This window comes from Castor canadensis, chromosome 9, assembly GCF_047511655.1.
Source record: "Castor canadensis chromosome 9, mCasCan1.hap1v2, whole genome shotgun sequence".
Classification (NCBI taxonomy): Eukaryota; Metazoa; Chordata; class Mammalia; order Rodentia; family Castoridae; genus Castor; species Castor canadensis.
The window spans coordinates 52,825,105-52,846,787 of record NC_133394.1 but is presented as its reverse complement, the minus strand read 5'-3'; the positions used below and the strand labels follow the sequence as shown (position 1 = coordinate 52,846,787).

At 36.1% G+C, this 21,683-nt stretch overlaps 1 protein-coding gene across 5 annotated transcripts in view; it reads left to right on the top strand.

Annotated features, from left to right (window-relative positions):
- LOC109676940 (serine/threonine-protein phosphatase 4 regulatory subunit 1-like) overlaps window positions 1-20,701 on the top strand; it is a 46,945-nt gene extending 26,244 nt beyond the window's left edge. For 4 of the 5 annotated variants that reach the window (XM_074041629.1, XM_074041630.1, XM_074041632.1 and 1 more), the window contains 5 exons: window positions 3,888-4,023; window positions 4,322-4,481; window positions 15,981-16,148; window positions 16,635-16,802; window positions 18,257-20,701. In XM_074041629.1, coding sequence (XP_073897730.1) covers window positions 4,370-4,481; window positions 15,981-16,148; window positions 16,635-16,802; window positions 18,257-20,463 — 2,655 coding nt within the window. In that variant the 5' untranslated portion in view covers window positions 3,888-4,023; window positions 4,322-4,369 and the 3' untranslated portion in view covers window positions 20,464-20,701. The remainder of the gene's footprint in view (window positions 1-3,887; window positions 4,024-4,321; window positions 4,482-15,980; window positions 16,149-16,634; window positions 16,803-18,256) is intronic. The other variant, XM_074041633.1, reaches the window with a different exon arrangement.
- Window positions 20,702-21,683: the final 982 nt, after the last annotated feature.

Genomic DNA, 21,683 nt, shown 5'->3' with positions numbered 1-21,683 from the left:
TCATTTCTCTTAGAAATGGCTTTTGCAGTTAATATATCCAAATGAAAGAAGTTGGAATTTTTACACAATTGTGATGATATCCATTATCTGTTTGAGAAACCACTGTATATTCTTTTTTATACTCTCTGCTTTAACTATGATAAATTAGTTTTCTGTAACCAGTAAACTGGTGTCTATTGTCATAATATTGAGATCAAAGAAAATAAAATTTGATCCAACTAGGAAAAGAAATTAAGAACAATGAACTAAGTAGAATATCCAGTAGAGTTTTATTTTTCAACTATTTCCATTTGGCGTTTTGAAAAATATTGCCTCTTATTCAAATCAAAACACGTTTTCTTTTTGTTAAATCAAGAAATTATTGTGTCACCTTTTGGATCAATGCTTGTTCACCATCATTTCTTTTTTCATTCTACTATTCCTATTAGTTCCTCATGACTCTCTTTGCTTAGGAGTCTCATTTCTAATTAGTTATAGCTTGTTTCTCCCCATCTCCCAGAATTCCAAAAAGTCCTTCAGTACCATCTTTTTCCTTTTTAAGTGTTTAAATTCAGAAATTGTTTTTCAGAATTTTTAATTAGTTTCAATCATAGCTTCATTCTTTAAATTATAATTTTCATTTTTGTTAGTCTTAAGAGAGCCTTCCATTGATGGCCATCTGAACTTTGTTAGCTTGAAACAATTTTGTTTATTTTTTGCACTTGTACTGAGATTGAACAGTTTAGGCAAGTGTTCCTCTGCTTGAACCATGCCTAGCCCTTTTGTTTGTATTTTGTTTGGAGACAGTATCTGGCTAACTGCCCAGGCTGGCCTTGAGCTCTCCATTCTCTGCCTCTCAAGAACATTACATTACCATGTGCACCACTGTGCCCTGTGATATTTCTCTTTGAAGCCATATCCTTTAATGTTTCCCTACCCTTCATATCAACAGGAGTTATATCCCTCAACACTTGAGCAGGTCAGTTCTCAAGAATGACAGGCAAAGGATGGAGGGTTTATTGTGTAGTACAGGTTTTCTTATCCTTTGTGCTGTTGACATTTTGTTCTGGTATTAAGTGTGGTGTGCTTTCTTGTGTATTATAGGATGTGTAGCAACATCCTTGACCTCTACCCACTAGATGTGACTAAACACACCTTTTAGCTTTCACCATCAAAAATGTCTTGTGTATTGCTAAAGGTACTCTGGGTACAAAATCCTGCTTGATTGAGAACTTCTGCTCTGGTAGTTCAGTACTAGCATAACAGCAAGATGAGAGCTTTGCTAGTAATGGGGATAAACTTGTATTTTCAAGTGCAAATAAGAAACACATAGATAGCAACAGCCCACCACTCTCAGAATAGCTTTCAAAAACAGAGGTCAGAATTAAGTTATCTGTAGTTGTTCATAATCACATCATCTGCTGTGGGTCCTCTAGGACACTATGAATGTTCATCTTACTGAACTTCTCATTTTTCTATTAATTAAAATAAAGGAATTGCTCTTCCTTACAGGCAAATAGTTCCAGGTTTTAAAAAAAATTTCATTTCCTCTAACCTGTTAGAGGCCTTATATTACTGCTCCTCTCTAATATTTTCTATGTACGCTATACCTTGAATTATTTCTCTTAGTTTCATCTCTTTCTCTGAATATGCTGTCCCAATTTCAAGATTAATTCAGGGCTCATTCTGAGCTTCTTCTCTTTATAACCTCTGTCTAGGTTATCTCTGACATCGACATAGCTTCACTAACAACTTTTGTGGAGTCAACCCATTTGCTTTTCTCTAACCCAGATCTCTTCTTATTCTAGACCTGTGTTTCTAACAACTGTATCTTGATGTGGCTAATCTGGAGATAACTTTGTACTCAGCACACTAATAACTAAATTTAGGATAGTCTTCCAAATTGATAATCTCTCAATGTAGCTTAATAGTCTAAATAGAAAGAAAAGTCAGAAACTTGAGAGCTACTTCTGAATCATTACTCTTCCTTATTCTCATGGCTAATCCAGTAAATCTTAATAATTATAACCACGAAATGTCTTGGTGACATCTCTACTACTTATATCCTATAAGCTTTCATTCCTTTTTGATCAAATTACCAATGAACTAACTAGTATCCATAGATGCTCTTTTTATATCTTTCAGTCCATAGTCTACATGATAGTGTGGATGATAGTTTTAAATACAAGTCTTAACTCATCTTGCTCTGTTTCAAGTACAATAGTGATTTTCCTGATTCTTAAGTATGATTTCTTTAATTTGAGGCACATGGATTTGCACGCTCTGAGCTCTTACTTTACCAGAATTAGTTAACCTTCTCTTTCTTCACTCTAGTTGTATTGGTTTGTTTCAATGCTCTGGTCCCATCCTGTCCACTTTGTAATATTTAAAGCCTTTTTCCCCCTCTACTTTTGCATGCTTAGTTAATCATTAGAACTAAAACCAATGCTTTCCTCACCTTCTTGAATGGGCCATAATTTCCTATTATGCTGTCACTGCTCTATCCCTCTCTCTCCATAACAGATATCATAATTGCAACTTCACATCTCTTGTGTTCATAATTATATTAATGTCCCTTTCCTAAGTTCTTACCTTGCATTTATTCAAAAGCACCACATGCTGTATCCTCAACATCTAGTATATACCTGCTCATGATATTAACAATTCAAAAACAGAAGCTCTATTATTGATGGGGCAAACTTCCTTAAATGTGAGAGGCAGTCCAAAATACCAGTGGTTGAAATTTACTACAGATAGAAAGTGTGAGCTTTGGAAAGAGTTGCTTTGCAAGAAAGTGAACTACACAATACTGGCTGTACAACTGTTAATTCAGAAACTGGTGGTAGTCATCTCAAATACTGAAAAGTGGTAGCAGTTGGATATTGAATGTGACAAGACTGCAAAAGATGAGAGAGAGGTGTAGATTAAATTATTCTTACCTTGATGTATGTTTTCAAAACTTGCTATAATTGCAAATGTGTTCTAACTTACTGAGGTAGTATGTTTCTAAGGTGTGTTTTCTAAAATATCTTCAAGGAAAATATCCTAGGCTATGGTAGTACCTCATTGGTTTGCATAGATAAGATAATTTTAATATAATTGCCTCTAGCCTAAATCAGTAAATTTTGAATTTTAGTATTTTTGGTGATATATGCAGAACTACAGGTTATATACTATATGGACCAGTTAGTCAGTTATTGAAAGGTACTCTTAACTATACAAAATGGCCCCAGGTCCCCTCACAACTTAAGATGTGGCTCTACTCTGCTTCATTTATTGTCCTATGAACTTCCCAAGATACTTTACAACATCCTAAAGCTTGCAAACTCTCTTAAGTTAAAACTTAAAATGAATTAACCAATTTGGTTTCTTTGCTATGCTCCCAGAGAAATGGCTCAGAAAGCTGTCCAGGAATAAATCCATTCAGTGATCAGACAGATCACAGTTATAGTGACATTTCTGGCACTGTTAAATGTTTTTTATATGTATTATGCAACTTACTGTGTTAGATTTATTCGGAATAAGACTAAGCTACTGTTGTGTGAACCACACTTCATTAATTTTTTTCTTCATTATAATTACAATGTAGCATGTGTGCATGTGTATATGAATTCCAGAAAATTTGTAAATATTGAAAATGGAAAAGGATTCCATAACACCCACTGTTGAACATTTTCATGTAATTCTTTTCACTACTTTTATTTTCTACCCATTATTTCATATAATATGACTTTAAATGTTATTGTATCTTTCTTTCCTTCTTAGTTACTCCATTCATAAAGTATTTACTAAATGCCTTCTATGTGCCAACCATTGATATGAACAGTAGTATATAGATTTCTTGTGCCTAATGTTCATTTTTTATGTAATTGTATGCTTACTGTATTTCAATGGTTTTCTCCTTACAGAAAATAAAAATTTGTATTTCTCATAAAAAAGTACACAACTGAGCTCTGGTGGCTCATACTTGTAACCCTAGCTGCTTGAGAGTCTGAGCACAGTGCTATGTCCCTGACACTGAGACTACAAAACAGACTGAAACTGGTAAGATCACAGTTCCAGGCCAGTCCATGCAAAAAATCAGAGCTCATTTCAAAGGAAAAAAGTGGGGTGTAGTGGCATATGCCTCTCTTCCTAGCTAGTCATGAAGTGTAAAATAGGAGTATTACCATCCAGACCAGCTTGTGCAAAAAAGCATGAATCTCCAGAATAAATGGGACAAAAAAGTGGTGGAGTTATGGCTCAAATGGTAAAGCATCTGCCTCATAAGCACGTCCTGTTGAGAGATTTGTGGGATGGTTTTGATTTTGAAAAGTAATGTACTTTCTTATCCCTAACATAGGCTCATTTAATCTAATGATTTATACAAAGATTTGATTGGACCTGAAAAATGGGACCTCAGTTCATTGCCAGTTCTGAAGATATCCATCTTCCTTTCTTTACTACCACAATCCCCAAAGTAAACAACTTGGTGACCAACAAAGTCCTGTCAATGACTAAAGGTGAGATGGGGACAATAATGTAATCCTCAAATCTTGTACTCCTAAAACAAGATCAACAATTAATGTTTTTTTTTCATTGTTAAATTTTCACATGGGGAAAGCCAACATTATACTTTGATGAATGTGCATAATTTTTCCATTTGTGGGGGGACATTTTTGACTTACCATGGGTTTAACATAATTCATTTAGTGAACATTGTTCAAGAGGAACCAGAATATTTTGTAAGCATTGTAATGTGAAGTTCTTTAAAGTTAAATTATACATGGAAAATTTTTGCTACAAGGCTAAATACTTAGTCATTTTTTTCAACTAAGAACTCAGCACCTTGTTTCATTCTTAGCAGTTTACACATAGTAATATACACATTAATAGATATTAAATATGATTTTTGCATGAAGGATGCAGGCTATGTGCACTTATTTAATACTAGGAAATGTTAAATGAGTAAATACAGATAAAGAGCTTAGAACAGTGTTTAATCAGTGTTTAAACAGTGTTTAAACAGTGTTAAATACTTGATTAAATACTTAATCAAGTATTTAATAAAATGAGTAAAAATAATGACTCAGAATATACACATAATTGAATGTGAAATATAGTAAAAGTAGAGAAATACTGTTTTATTGGGTCTTTTGTCATTTGTTTTAGTGTGTAGATCCCATACTGAAAAAAATCTACTGATATTGGATTTTAATTTATAAAACTTAACTCTTGGAGCAATGAATATTTGTACTGTTTAATTTCTCTGGTAAAGAACTGTTAATGTTTTATGTTTTAGATAAACATTAAGTGAAAATGAAGAAGTAGTGCTAAATGTATATTTTTAAATTTTTCTTAAAATATTTTGATATTAGTGTATTAATACAGTGTAATCAGAAGAGATTCAGTATAGTAAATGATATCTTTTGATAATAGTGTCTTCTTCATCTTACAACAATGTGCTTAAAATAAGCTTCATTTTAAAGGGATTAATGTCATTTATAATTAGTTCAATTTAGCAAATGTTATATTGTGGCACCTTTTTTCTCAGCCTATTGTCAGCCTAGTTTTTCTTATGTTCTTCATCATCATGCTTATTCATAGCCTTCATTACTATCCTTATCAACTACGTTGTCTCTATTCAGTTCTCACCAATTTTCAGCATTGTTTAGAAGTTTTGGAACTTCTAAAAACAATTCTGATCTCCATTGTACATCTAACCTTAGTTTTGCTCATTTTAATAAATATTTGATTAGACACTGCTCTAAGCTCTTTAATATATATTAACTCATTTAACCTTCCCTATTATTAAGTATGTGCACATAGTCTGTATCCTTCATGGAAAAATCACATATTTGCCATCTATTAATGTGCAGAATATGGTGTATAAACTGCCAATAAGATGAAACAAGGTGTTTGTTTTTCTGAAGCTTGAGACCTTACAAGAGAAAAGAAAGTATATGACAAAGAACCAGGAAGTAGCCAAATAAGTTCGTTTAATTATGCATTTTTCTGTCTTCTTTATCTCTGGATAAAGCATTATTTTGCTTCAGTTGTGTGCTTGGCAAGAGTAAAGTTTAGTGTGTTATATTTTTTTTTTTCCATTTTAGTGGTGGACAAAGAGATGCCAATATTTTCTGGTGATAAGTAGAGTAAATGCTGTTAGGAAAGCCTCTTCCTTAGAGTTGTTGAAGCTTCCTGAGGCCCAGTGGTCTATAAATGGTCACCCACAAGTGTTTATTCCCTAATAAAAAAAGTAGTTTTGGACATATGGAACTGGTTGTGAATTAGGTAGGATGAAATGTGTAGAATTCATACAACTTCAAGTACAGTATAAAGTGAATACTGTTGTGATTACAACGTTCATTTTGCTGGAGACTCAGATGGTAGTGCACTTGAGACAATGAGTTCAAACCCTTGTTCTGGCAAAAAAAAATGAGTCAATGAACAAAACATTCATTTGAATTCTTTACTCATAAGCTCTAACAATTGAAATACAAGGTAAGAAGGAAAGCACAAATAGAGCTTCAATAAAAATATACAGGTGAAACTTCTATTCTTCTTTTTAGGAAATAGGTTTGGATATTTTTATATAGAGCAGTGAGTTTCAAAGAATATAGAATGCCTCTCTGCTAATTGGTGGGCATAATTAAATGTGATTGTTCACTCTTGAAAAGCACAGCAGAAATATCATTCCTATATATTGTTCATAATACCTAAATTTCAGTCATTATTGTCTTTTGTTTGTCACAATAAAACTAAATGATCTGTATCATACCACTTTTGTGATTTACTACATACTTTCTCTGTTGTTAAAGAGTTAAGTTCAGAAATTAATGGTCTGGATTTCACTGTTACTCTAAATAGTAGGAGCTGCTACTATTCTTTTTGCCTACAATTCATTTTGTAGTTAGTTCAGCTTCACAATTAGCCAGCCTCTTGCTTGTTAGAAAACAGCAAAACCTGACTCTGGAAAGATTAATGGAATAATATTAATGCCATATAGAATCAAATAAAATGCTGAACTCCAGAGACCATGAGCAACTACAAGTTTTTGTGACAAATTTGTTACCTTGAATGCCTTTTTGGAATTAGTGGACCACTGATGTTACTCAATTTGATGATTTCAAGAAAAAGGACAGTAAAAGGCTTGTTTATAGTCTAATAACTTGAGATATAAACATAAGAATTCTGAAAAAGTCAAAATTGTTAAGGTTTATTATACTTTAATTTCATCTGAGCTAATCGTGCTAACTGTTAAATTCTTGGATCTTTATATCATTTTAATGTTACTGTTTCCTCTTGTGTAGTTTCAGAGTTGTCATTATCTTTTATCCCTTTTATTGTGTCAATAAAGAAATAAACATTCTGGTATAAAGAGCCAAACTGTGAAAAATTGTAAAAGCTTTGGCTTATGGCTCCATGTTGACTTGTTCCTCCTTCTTTCTGTTAATTGAGGCTCAAATAAGGAGCAAGACATTTAATCCAACAGTGGAAAAAATTGTGACTGACTTCACACAATTTTAAGCTTAGGAAAGTCAAGATTCCACAGTTCTGGTAGACTTGAAATCTGATTCAGTATTGCTTACCAGATTTAGAGGAATAAAAACATGTTCTGCTGAGCCAATCAAGGTATGAAGTAAGAGTCCAAAATGATTAAGTCACACCTGGTCTTCAGGATCCTACCAGTGTCATAAATCAGAGAATTGAAATATTTAGAGAATGCTTATAAAGGAAGCTTTTAGGAAGAGGTATAACTTTCTTCTCTATTAGTTGGCTTTTCTGCAGAGCAAACAAACACAGAATGCAAAAAAAAAAACAAAACATTTTTTTCTCGTGCAAATCTAAATAAGCAATAGGGTGGTTCTCTTCCAGACTTCTTATTCTAACAATGGAGGGACAATGGCTAGCCAGGCCTCAAGGCATAGCTTCAAAATTTGTACAATGACATTTCTCCAACATTTTACTAAACAAAGCAAATCTCACGGCCAATTCAAACATCAATGGAACCACTCCTGCTTTGGTGTTCTAAGCAGAGCAGTTCAAAGACACCTGCAAATACAAAAATCCATGGATGCTTAAGTCCCCTATATGAAATGATGTAGAATTTCCATAAAAGCTACACACATGGTCCCAGTACTGTACATTTCTAGGTTACTTGTAACTAATCCAAGATAAATCCTATGTGAATAGTTGTTACAATATATTGTTAATGGAATAATGCAACATGAAAAATCTGTGCATGTTTAGACCAGGGACAGTTTTTCAAAAATATTTTGATGTAAAAGTGGTTTAATCTATAGATGTAGAATTTCAGCTATGGTGGTCTGGCTGTATATTATCCCATGGTTATAGATATTGAGAGGTAAATGAATGTTTGCTAAGTGATCCTATGGATGATGGCTTGGCAAACTTTGTGCAAATGGCTAGATGGTAACTTGTTCAGGACTTGTAGGCTTATGGTCTCTTGCACCTAGCTACATAAGTTCTTGTAGCTTGAAAGCAAAGAGACAATATGTGAATGAATAAGCACAATTGTGTTTCAACAGCAAAAACCAGAATGGCCTGAATTTGACCCAATGGTTTTAGTTTGCAACCATGAGATCACTGTGTGCTTTGAGTTAAAAATATCCAAGCCCCTCCTTAACTCAGCGCATTTTGTTTTGTGATTTTTAAGGCTCTCTTGTAAAAACATCATTTGATATTTCTATAGGGTCTCAAATTAGATGTCTCTCCTAAGTTTATCTCAGTTCCATGTTCCATGCAGCACATATGCCTATTTCTTTCAGGTACTATCTAGCACTTCCCACCATGTATTTTGATCTAGGAATGGGAAGTTCTTTGGCAAGTGATGCATAGAAAAGCAAAACAGGTCCATAAATTTGTTTTTAATTTTTTTGTAACTCTCCTCACATGCTTATTATTAGAATACACTAGAGTCCCTTGTGCTCCTTATTAATATCTGTGTTTTGTAATACAGGCTTAAAAATTGCTAGCACATTCAGACAGTTATCTTTTTAAACATTCTCTTCATCTTTGTATTTATTTTCTTAGTATGTAATATTTATCTTGAATTTACTGTACATAAAAGATCAGAAAAGGTATATAATGGTACATTGTAACTTCTATACTTTCTGTCAGAGGTCAGTAATGCTATAATGTTCAAAGTAAGGTCAATTTCTTTTGATTCTGAAGACTATAATATGTAGTTTTTCTTAGTGAATAAGTTAGCACAGGGGTTTCTACATACAAAAATAAATACATCAGGGGGAAAACAGCACCTATTATTTATTAGATACACTGCATGACCATTTCATGTAAGTCTCTTCCATTAGTGCAGAAGTAGAGTAGGGTCAGTGGGCATGCAACTTGCTGTGCTTCCTGAGGATTTGGTGTTCTTTTCCTTTTGTCCCTGGATAAGGAGGCTCATCCTCTGATTTCCTGGCAATCTCATCAAAACCACTGTTCCTTATCTTTTCTTCTTATCTTCCACACACATTGAGCTATTGAGTGTCCAGAAGAAACACTTTCCTTAATGCACTTTTCAAAACTTGTGCTTGTCTTATTGGGTGGCATTTATTTACACTTCAGCTATCTGATTCTCTTATGATTTGACCCATGAATAGGAGAAACCCAAAGACAGAATTTGATCCTCTATCTTATCAATCAGAAAAATTGTTTATTATGCAGGCTTAGTTTTATCAAATGTATGAAGTTATATTTTAAGTTGCATTCAATGTGATTATATTAAAAGTTTATGTTGGAATAACTATGGAATGGAAACTGCTAATTTTCACATTATATTATATCCTATAAAATCATATCTTTTGGGGCATTCCCATTCCACTTGATTATGGCTTTGAAAGTCAGCAGTGTTTGCTGCTGTTTATTTAAAAAAAAAAAACTCTTGTGGGCAAAATAAACTACTTAATCTCCATTAGATTTGACAATTTTGTTCAGTTCTGTAAGAAGCATTAGTGTAGTAAGTTTGTTAGAAAAAATCTAGATTGAAAAATGTCCAACCCTCTGATTACACAAGATTGGTTTATGTTACCATGCAAGAATTGTTGTCGTCTACATCTAAACCTACTTTTATGACAGAGAAACATAATACAATTTCATTTTTTGTACAATGTCCATTTTCATCTATGTTTATCTGTGCCATTTTGCTATGTAAGCCTGTTTGCATAAAGCAATGTTTACCAATCAAAATATTCATGCTCTTAGAATTTAATGCATGCTTAGAAAGGCCGCCAAATATAAGCTGGACCACCCATACTGCATTTCCATGAAAGAAAATGATCAGAGTCTTTAAAATTCTATTTAAATATGGAATATACAGTGTGTACATAGATGTGGATAGAATTTCATTCTGAAATGGCAGTGTCACTGACCAGGTTGAACTCCATAGGAGTGTGTTTTCTAGGATTAATTTCAGTATTTCAGATCTTATACTATGATATTTAATCCATTTTTAATTGATGATAGTACAAGGTCAGAGACTGGGAACTAGTTTCGGTCTTGGAAATTCAGTTTTCCCAGCACCATTTATTGAAGAGGCTGTCTTTTCTCTAGCACATATTTTGGGCACCTTTGTGAAAAATGAGATGGCTGTAGTTGCATACATTAGTGTCAGAGTCTTCTATTCCATTGGTCGTCATGACTGTTTTTGTGCCAGTACCATGCTGTTTTCAGTACTATGACTCTGTAGTGTAGTTTGAAGTCAGATATTGTGATACTTCCAGCATTGCCGTTTTGGCTCAGGACTGATATGGGTTTTGAAGATCTTTTGTCCTTCCATTGAACTTTAAAATTGGCTTTTCAATCTTGGTGAAGAATGTCATTGGAATTTTGGTAGGGATTGCTTTGAACATACAGATTGTAGCATGTTATCTTAACCCTTATATTTAATGGGTTTTAACCAATTTGAGAAATATAAGTAGGTGGCTGAAATTTAATATATGTATTATTACACAGATTGCAGTGTTCTGTAGTAAAACATGGATGGTGAGTAAGCTTTTGACTTAGGCAGAAATTCAGATTTGCTCCTTAAGTGGACCAATCAGTCTGACACCTTCAGTCTTCTTCAGATCAACAATCTAGAAGTAAGCCCTGCATACTAAACTGTCAAGAGCAGGGTTAGCATTGCACTGGAGCCCCTCCAAGTCTTAGAAAGATGTCTTCTTTATGCTGGGGATAGAATAGAGAGAAGGTGGAGTGCCCTAAAATATTCTTGAGTGCTGGTAATTGCCATCAGGATTGGAATGGAAACTTGAAGGGTGGAAGAACAAGAACTCTTTCCAGAATTTGCCAGCTTTTTCTTCTAGTATCTTACAGTATTGTAACACTGTCATAAATAATGTAAGTTTATTTTAGGTGGCATGCTGATAGGCATTTTAAAATTGTTAGTTATTCTAATCTGTATTCAGAAAAATATGCAGCTAAAACACTTTAACACATTATGCAACATGAACAAAGGATTAAGCCAGAGATTTCATAGGAAACACTAGGTATTGAAAGAAAAATACCATATCAATATTTATATAGGTGATGTGTAGACACAGAAAAATCATGAAGGCACCATACATGATGGATTATTGAGAAACAATGTTGTAACCCACTGGACTATACAAGCAATTCAGAAGTAAGCCATGGTGGCTATTTTTCCCAGCAGGGAAATTTGCATACTCACAGCACAATTTGCGTTCTCAATCTTCTAAAGCCTGCTTCTTTGTTAGTAGGTCTCTCTGGGACTGCTGGGGGATATTTCACTTTTTTACCCACAGAAGACTATCCATTGTGTCGGTCAGGACTCCACACAGAACTCTTAATACATTTCCTATTCTATTATTAGTTGTGTTGCCTCTATGTTGCCTGAAATAGCTAACTAGATTCTATGAAATGAATTTAAAGCCTGGAAAAATAACAAAAGTGTTCCAAATTTGAATGATATGAAACTCTGTTAATTTTTCAATTTCTCCCAAACTGAATCCTGTTGCAAATGAAAAGATCCAAATTCCTTCAATCCCAAGTTTATATAATTGGCTGTGTCCCAGCCAGAAGTTCTTACTCATCTGCTGAGATTCCTATAAATGCATCTGTATCCTGGGCTATCTTTCAAAGAGAGAGTTATGATATCTTTGGTCTCTTCAAAATTAAGTAATTCAATTCCCTAATTACTTAGGCTTTACAAGGATCATAGGCATAGAATAAGCTTCATCCCTATTACTGAAATTATCACAAGGAAAATTACAGTCATTCCCAGAATTAAGTAAATGGTGTGATCTTGGTTGACATGGCAGTTGCCAGCCAAAGAGCCTTTGAATTAATTTAGTGAGACCTGTGTTGTAGACAGAAGGATCTGGGCATGGCTGGCTGTGTCAAATCAGTCAGCTGCACCACTGTCAAGAGTCCACAGCCTATGATGTACATTAACTAAGCAGAAAGTACCCATTGACAATTGTGCTCTCCTGTGTGGGTGTGTCTTTGTATGTTGTGTCTGTGTGTTGTTTGTTATGGTATTTATGATAAAGCTTCTGGGAAAGTCCATATTTATTCCTAGCTTTCTTAATGGATGACATTTGAGGTACTGTTCCTTCTTAAAAATTAGATGTTCTGATTTCTTTATTTGCTTGTGTCTAATAAAATGTCATTAGCATTTCAATGCAAGATTGTGGTTTGTCTAGAGAAAATTTCTACCTTCAAATGCATCCAGGTGTGTTCTTTCTAGGAATCAGAGGGAAATGTACTCTTTATGAGGATAACATGAGGAATAGAGTAATGATTTACTCTCTACTTCTTCAGCACTGTCTTAAAGAATGAGATTTTACTTATTCTGATAACAGTAGTTTTCAAAAATTAACAAAAAAACACATTTAAAGAAACACAGAGAAGGCCAGTGAATTAAGATTTACCCTTGTCAAGAAATAACAGATCCAAAAGTTTAGCAAATCTTCAAAGACATTCTAGATATCGTGGTTAAAATAGTCAAAAGTTAATGTTTCTAAAGGTTGGGACATTAAAAAGGTAGAATACCAGCACAAACAATAAAAGACCCCAGAAAATGTGAACTTCAGAGCAGAAACTTACTCTGTTGTCCTCTTTTATTCCTTCCTGTTCCAATAGAATATGATATTGACCATAGTGGAAGTGACTGCAGCTGAGGAAGGAAAGAAAGAGTGCTAAGAGCTGCAGCTGCACAAACTTTAGGATCTGGGGTTTTTCTCTCTCTTTTTCTTCTTTCTGGGATTAAACTAAAATATGCACAAGTTTGAAAAATCAGTACCAAGTGATACCAAATGAAAAATAAATTCTCCACGAGAGTTCCCTAGTCTCCATTTCTAATCTAGCTCTCTATTATAAAACTGTTCTGTTGGTGGTCTTCACATACCTTTAAGCATATGTTAATACTTTCATTTCCTATTTTCAATTTTAGGGAGTGTATTGGACAGTTTTGTGTTGCTATCACAGAATACCAGAGACTAAGTAATTTATATATAAGAACATTTTTTCCAACATGATCTGCCACATCTCTGTGCTTTCATAACACTCATAACCCATTTTTTAACATTAGTTTTAGTACTTATTAGTGATATTCTCTGTAGTAGTTATTATCTTCCATGTTTTCTTTCTATGTTGACTTATAAATTGAAACAGCATTTAAAGTGTTCCAATAATTAACTTACCCCTTTTTGATGAACCAAATAGCATGAGTGTACATATTGAGGAAAAAATGTAATCTTATCCCATTATAACTAAAAAAGAATGTTCTAAATGTTGAAGTCAAATGTAATTTCTTAAACACAATCTTTAAGCCCTTCTATTAAACTATTCATTCAGACAATGATATCCTTTATTTCTATGAAATTAAACATAGAACACTGAACATCTTTGGTTGTTCTTGATTCAGAGCCCACCTGACCTTTAGCTTCTTGACTCTGAAGATGTTGATTTTTTAAAAAACAATTTTTCTTCTATTATCTTAATTAGCCCATTTCTTCATGAGTTAACTGTTACCTGTTCCATTTGGATCTTCTCACTTTTGCTGTTGGTTTCTTTAAATTTTATGAGTCTTTTTTCAGCTGCATGAAAGATGGAAAAAGTTGACTGATAGTGGTAGCATAATTTTTCTGTGGTATTAGAACTCTCCCTGTAATGAAAAGATGGATGATAAAGTATAGTTGTATATAAATCAGAAGTACTATTTTAGAATTCATTTCAATATTTTGTTCATCATGTATTTGTATAATTATTTTGACTTAAAATTTTTTTTTGAAATTATTGATCTCATTTTTGTGCACATCCTCAAATTTTTGTGTTCCATGCTACACTCACTCCTTTCACTATAGTACCTCCTTTGGACCAAAGGCCTGAAAGGTTACTTTCTATTTGTGATCAGCAGAAGGCAGCAAAGGGCAATGGAGCAAGTGTTTGCTGTCAGACTCTGGGAATCTTTAACTTTGTACGGGGAAAAACAGACATAGCTAGTGGAAAGTAGGGGCTCCAGAGTTCTAGAACTAGTAGGTCACAATGGTGAATGAGCTTAACTACTGCAGTAGCCTCAGATTTCAGATAGTTATTCATAGTGCTCTACCAAGTGCACTATAGGTTGTGTTCAGAGTCTAGAATTGGAGGAAAATGGATATTCAGATCAAATACAAAGATTTTTACTCAATGCTTCACTGAGCCAGGTATTCTTTTACTATACTACTTTTGAGTTTGATCATTAAAACAATACTGTGGTCCCAGAAATGATTCTGTCTTGCTTCCTCTTAAATATGTGAACTAATTCTTGCCTTCAGCACTGGTTTCATGAAAAACTACTAATGTTTATACTATTTAGTACTGTTGAACTCAACACCATAGGCTTTGTATTATCAGAAAAGATATGTTCTTGGCATCATGGAAGGTAATTTTGTAAATGTTGATGAAGATAACTTCCCTAGTTATGAGTAGCATTTTATGTTGTGTTCAGTCTAGTTGGTTTTAGCTATTATGACCACAGAGCACTATTGGAAATCCTGACACAGGAACATCCTGCCGGTTTTCAGAACCTATCTTCTTTCTTCTCTCCTCACCTCTTGAAGGCTTCGGGTGAAAATACCTGTAGGATGGGCACACTGCCTAAAGGACACGTGTTGATTAGTGTGGCACAAGCAGTGTTTGAGATAGGTGCAGACTTGGTTGTCATATTCTGCTTCCCCACACCGTTCTCCCTTTCAGGAATGTAGGGCCTTGATGCTTCAGGGAACAGGTGATAGTGAAGAAATATGAGGGGAAGTCCTTGGTGGTGACATGATGTTCTTTTACAACTTTACTCTCATCGGGATACAACAGCGATTGCTTAACTAAATATTTAGCTGCAAAACCTCATTGTGGCGGCCTTAAAGAGTGAGGGTTGTGGGACCTGTGTGTACTGTTTCCTGGAAAGGTGCTTCCAAAAGGAAGCATGTATTTGTCACAGAGTCAAGAGGTCAGTGATGTGTGTCCGTAATATGGAGTCTGCCACATTCAAAAGGAGGTTTCTCTCCCATCAAAATTGAGCTGGGCAACGTATTCCCAGGCATCCAAGAGGGATAAGCACATTAAAGACAGCACCAGGAGATTTAAGGAGACCTGTCTCACAGGGTGCTGGGCACGAGATTTACCCCCTCAGCGATTACGTCCACTGACTTCAGGGTGGATTCGTGACCCCTGGCCTCAGATGGTCTCCGAGGTGGAACACAGCAAAAGCCATCCTCGTCCAATGCACTTATGACCCTCGGATTTCCGTCCAGGTGTTGAAATGTTTATGATTTTCCTCTCTGTGTTTACTGACTGCCTGATTTCTCGTCCCTGTTCCAGCCAGTCCTCCCCAGGAACTTCTGACGAGGCTCAATCCTGGGAAATGGCCTTTGGACCTCCGGCCCTTGGAAGAGAACCACGCTGACACCAGCCTGTGCACCCAGGCAGAGGAACTTAGGATTGATCCCATCCCTCACCATCGGGCTGAGTCTATATTTAAATTTTTCTCCACTTAGGTGAAGAGAGTGCGCATGTCAACGAGATGACCCACGTGATCGTGACCGATTCAAGGGACTCAGTGGGGACCATATGCACCCCCAGTCTCCTCGATTGCAACCAGGATCCGAAGGGGTCCCTCGATGAGCAGGACCTTTCGATTACTCTGCCAGGACCTCCACCCGCAGGCAAGCACTACAACATGCCCCCCAAACACCCGCCTCAGATCACGCCTCTATTCCTACCAGGAAAATCATGACACAGCTACTCTGCATGCAGCAGGCATTTGTGGCCTAGGCAGAATCCCAACCCTCACCCAGAATCAGGCTAAGAATCAAACTCTTATGCCTTGAGAAGGCTCAAAACCGTTCTAGGGGAATCTGTTTTCTTTGTTTGAACTCCTCTAGGAAAGTAGGTGTTGTCTTCTTTGTATGCCCAGTGTTCATCACTATGTCGTTTTGTGTACACCAGTCTATCTGTCTATCCACCTGTTCTCAGTGGGTCGTCCCCAGGTACTTCTCCTGACGCTCCATCTGTGGCATGGCCTTTGGCCTTCCTGAAGCTCCAGGAGAACCATGCTGTCAGCAGCCTCTGCACACGAGGCACGGTTAGTTAGGATGGATCACAGCGCTCCCCATCGGGTCGTATGTGTATTTCAATTTTCCTCCTCCTAGGTGAAGGCAGTCCACGAGCCACTCCGATGATCCACGTGGACGTGCCCGATGCACGGGACTCACCAGGGTCTGCATCCACACTCAACTTCTGCGATCCTGTCCGGCAACAAGAGGTGTCCCTTGATGAGCAGGACCAGCCAGTTGCTCTGCCAGGACCTTCACCCAAAGGTATGCCATATAGCATTCCTTCAAATGACCTGTCTCAGATCATACCTCTATTCCTATGAAGAAAATCTTGGCAGCTATTCTGCATGCTTTGGGCATATATGGCATAGGCCAAATCCCAACACTCACCCTGAATTTGGCTAAGATTCTACTCTTATGTCTGTTGAAAGCATAAATCCTTTTTTCAAGAACATTTTTCCTCTTCCTAGGCAAACAGTTGCTGCCCTTTCTGCTTTCCAAGAACACCTAAAGGCATTTTTTTTGTTTCCACCTCTTTTTCTGTGTGTCATTTTTGTGTATGGTTTCTGAAGTTCAAGTTTCTCCTGTCATCCCCATTTTGATTTTTCACTTGCAATATCATGACAATGCCTGACTCATATGCATTTAATATTGAGGTTCTTACGTACAGCAATATGTTATTGGAATGAATCTATTCTCAGTCCATTTTGACCTTGGCCATCTAAACTTCATTCATTCAAATTGTCCCAACTTTAATATCTGTTTGTGCTTCTCTTTCACACCTATTTCTAAAGTTGTTCCTCCCATATGTTCACCTTCAGTGGCTTTGTAGTCTTGTTTCGTTCCATTAGTTTCCCTCCATGTCAGAATTCCCCTCTTGAAATCCTTTTTGAGACATTTACCATTAACTTTAGTAGTGTTTCGTCTCATTTGGAATTTCTAATTAAATTATTGTTGTTATGGTTGATAGTCTAGAAACATAAGTGTTAAACTTATATGAACATTTAATTTTTAGTAACCCTCATTTGAACCTTGAGTACTGGGTACTGACATTTTTCCAGAGACTTTTAGAGTGGGATTCTCTAAATTTTGTTTTATCCTCATTTCATCTTTCTGTGGTAAAAACATACTTTATTGACAACATTGACTCTTACATCAAATAACATACATCACAAAAGCCCTAAGTCTCTAGTTGTAATTTAGAAATTAGTTATCTGTCTTCATTCACACCCCTCATTGCATCACGTTCATACACTTTTCAAGTTGAAGAGTATATCTTTGAGTTAGGTCCAGATTTTCTTTTCAAATTATGCTTTCTTGCCTTCAGATTAGTATTTCCTTTTTCAGCGAACTGGTGATATTGAAGAAATGTGATCAGAAGTTCCCTTATTGTTATATGTAATTTTTAAAAATATTCTCCTAGGGAAAGATCTACCATTCTTGGCCTAAAGATTTATTGTGAAATATCTCATGGCATATACCTGGAAGTATTATATTTATGGACATGTGTACTATTTTCTTTAAAAAAACAAATTTTTCTCACTGTATGTAGAAATAAAGATGTTTCTAAGAGAGATCCAGCCTTGCACATTTATATAGTTTTTTTAACCTCAATTAGACATCAGTATGGTGTTATGTATGGGGTTTCTGCCTGCCCAAGCAGTGGAGTTTTCCTGTGTCTTATCCTTCATTGGTGACTAGCCTTTGTTCTTTTCCAGATTCAGACCTCCTGTTTCTCCAGAAAGACATGCATGAGAATGTGGAGGAACGTGACATGATTGATGACAGTGCAGCATCTGATGTGTTTATTTTAGCCCATGAGTTCATCTCAGAAGATGAAACGTTGGCACTCCGGGAAGACCTGCCAGAAAATGTGGATGACCTTGGCACGGATGCTGACATCTCGGTGTCTGATGTATTTTTTTTAGCACCAGAGTTTATCTCAGAAAATGAATTGTGGATACCACTGGGGAGACTTGACAAGTATGCTGCAAGTAAGGACATATTTCAGAGAGAAATGGCTGCCAGGATTTTGTTGGATACATTGAGTGCGGTCTCTACCAATGAAAGTGCTTGTATTTCTGTTTTGGAAAGAATTAGTAGTTTAGCTGAGGATCCAGAACCAATTGTGAGAGCAGAGCTAATGGAACAGGTGCCTCACATTGCATTATTTTTTCAAGAAAACTGGCCTTCCTTATCCTATGCTTTTTCAAATTTCTTACTACCTATTATGACTAGATATCTCACAGATGAGAATCATGAGGTGTGGAAAATAAGTCAAGAATCTTTGCTGGCTCTGCTGAAGCAGAAACTGATTGACCCATTTGACTTTGAGACACAAGTATTCCCTGTGCTCCTAGAGCTGACTGCCCCAGACAGGGCTGAATATATAAAAGCAAGAACTTTGGCTACAATGTGCAAGATGTCTCCTATGGTTGGCAAGGATATTACAGAATGCCTCATCCTCCCTAGGTTTTGTGATATGTGCTATGATTGGAGAAAGCTTCATGTTCGAAAGATCTGTGCTGACTATTTTAGTGATATTTGCAGTGTAGTGGGTCAGCAAGTTACTGAGGAAATGTTGATTCCATGTTTCATTCAGTTATGTTCCGATAAGGTATGGAGAATCAGAAAGGCTTGTGTTGAGTGTTTTGTGAACGTTTCATGTGCAACCAGTCTTGAAATCCGATGGTCCAAACTATCAGCCCTATTTATCAACTTGATCAGTGATCTCTCATGGTCAGTTTGCCAAACAGCATTTAAGTCTCTGGGACCTTTCATATCTACTTTTGCCAATCCATCTTGTTCAGGTCACCATTTTAAAGCAGAAATCAAAAGTTCACAAGACATGCTAGAAGATAAAAATAGGATCAGAGATCAAGAAGTCTCTGAGGAGGTAAGGAGGGCTGAAGTGCAAGATGTTGTACCCCAGGCTTTATTAGATCAGTACTTAACAATGACTGATCCCTATTTCATAGAAACCATTGATACCAAAATTGTTCAGCATTGTGCATACAGTTTCCCAGGTGTTGCTATGACTCTTGGCCAGAAATATTGGCACTGCCTCAAAGAGTTGTATGAGTCTCTGGCATCAGATGAAGATTGGGAGGTTCGAAGAACTTTGGCGTTCTCCATCCATGAACTTGCACTTATCCTTGGTGAGCAATTGACAGCTGCAGACCTGGTTCCAATTTTTAATGGATTTTTAAAAGACATTGATCAAGTCAGGTTAGGTGTTCTTTTACATTTACATGATTTTCTGGAGAGTCTTCCTACTGACAAAAGAAGAGAATATCTTTATCGACTTCAGGAGTTTTTAGTGACAGATAACAATATAAATTGGAGAATTCGAAATGAACTGTCTCAGCAACTGATTTTACTTCTAGAATTATATAGTCCCAGAGATGTTTATGACTATTTACGTCCCATTGCCATGAATCTCTGTACAGACAAAGTGTCTTCTGTTCGTTGGGTTTCCTACAAGCTGGTCAGCAAGATGCTGAAGAAGTTGCACATGGAGACACCCGAGACCTTTGGAGTAAGTCTCATCAATGAGCTGGTGGAGGATTTTTGCAAGTGCACCAAGTGGTCTGGTCGGCAATCCTTTGTCTACATCTGTGACATTATCATTGAAAATGATTGCCTCCCAATGGACAGTTTTGCTATCCATCTAATGCCACAACTGCTGACCTTGGTGAATGACAGTGTTCCAAATGTTAGAATGGCACTTGCAAAAACATTAACACAAACTCTCCTAGAAAAAGAATGTTTCTTAGCCTCTACCCGCTATCAAGATGCTGTAGAGCTTACCGTCATGATACTTCAGTTGGACCAAGACCACAATGTCAAGTATTTTGCAAGCAAACATCCTGCCAGTACCAAAATCGCTGAAGATGCCATGAGCGTACCTTCCTTGACCTACTAGAACCTCAATGTCCTTCATTTTCCATGACAAAGCCAAGTTTCAACCTCCCCTTAAGTGTCTGGGACAACTATGGGTGGGAAGTAGAGACCTTTTACTAACTCCTTGCAGGTGCCAGTTGCCTACACCCAGTACAATTTTAAGAGTCAAGAGAAACTGCAAGAGTCTTTATTCATGTTGTTAGACTTGTCATGGTACAAATTTTCCTATCTAAGTACAATTTATTAATAAAACAATTGGAGAGATGGATTATTTTCTAGATGTTTATTAATGTAATTTGTGAGTAAATACAATTTGTGATCTGTGTTAATGATTTAGTATAAATGGAGAAAGTAGATAAAAATATTTCTTTTAAAAAATAGAATTCAATATTATTACCATGCCTCCAAGAGTGATACTAGAAATAAAAAGGCTTTGAAAAACACATATCTTAGGAAAAGCTTTACATATCAATTACCCAGTATTTAAAAAGTAGAAAATCTCAACTAATGCCAGTTTGCATATATAAAATCCAAGCAGAAACTAAAAGGTCCTGAATAGTCTCAGGTGGGAATATAGCCAAAGTCATCATTTTAAGAATCATACAAATGCACTAACAGAGCTATGCAAGCAAAGCAATACATTTAGTTTATTTCTTGTTATTTTTTAAGCCCCTGTGCTTGTACACCTGTTTTCTGCAAAACCTCCCCAGTGAATGCTCATGATGTTCACTCAAGTACATGGTGTTTTCTGATCTAGAAGCTCCAGAACAACCATAGTCACACCAGTGTGTGCACACAGTCATACTAAATTATGACTTCTCACCTTAGTGAGCATTAGCCTGAATTTATACTTAAATTTTTCTTTCCACATAGGGGGGATGATAATCCCAAAAGAAATGAAATGAGCCACCTTGGATACACTGTGTTCCTGTCAGAGGAAGCAGGGAAGATCACATCTTCCCCCACCCTCCAAGAGCCCATCCAGGAGGCTCAAGTGTCCCCTGACAAGCAAGACCTATTCATCATGAAGCCAGGACATTTAGTCAAAGGGAAACAGTAACATTGTATCCTGTCCCCAACTCTTGAGTTCCTTCACTAAATTCACACCTGTATTTCTGACAAGAAACTCATGACAGAGCTAGTCTCCATGCTGTCAGAGAGGCTAAAGGCAAGATCTCAATATTCATCCAGAATCAGGTTTAGAGTAAACTCTAAAATCAGAAAAAGACCTGACTTCCTTGG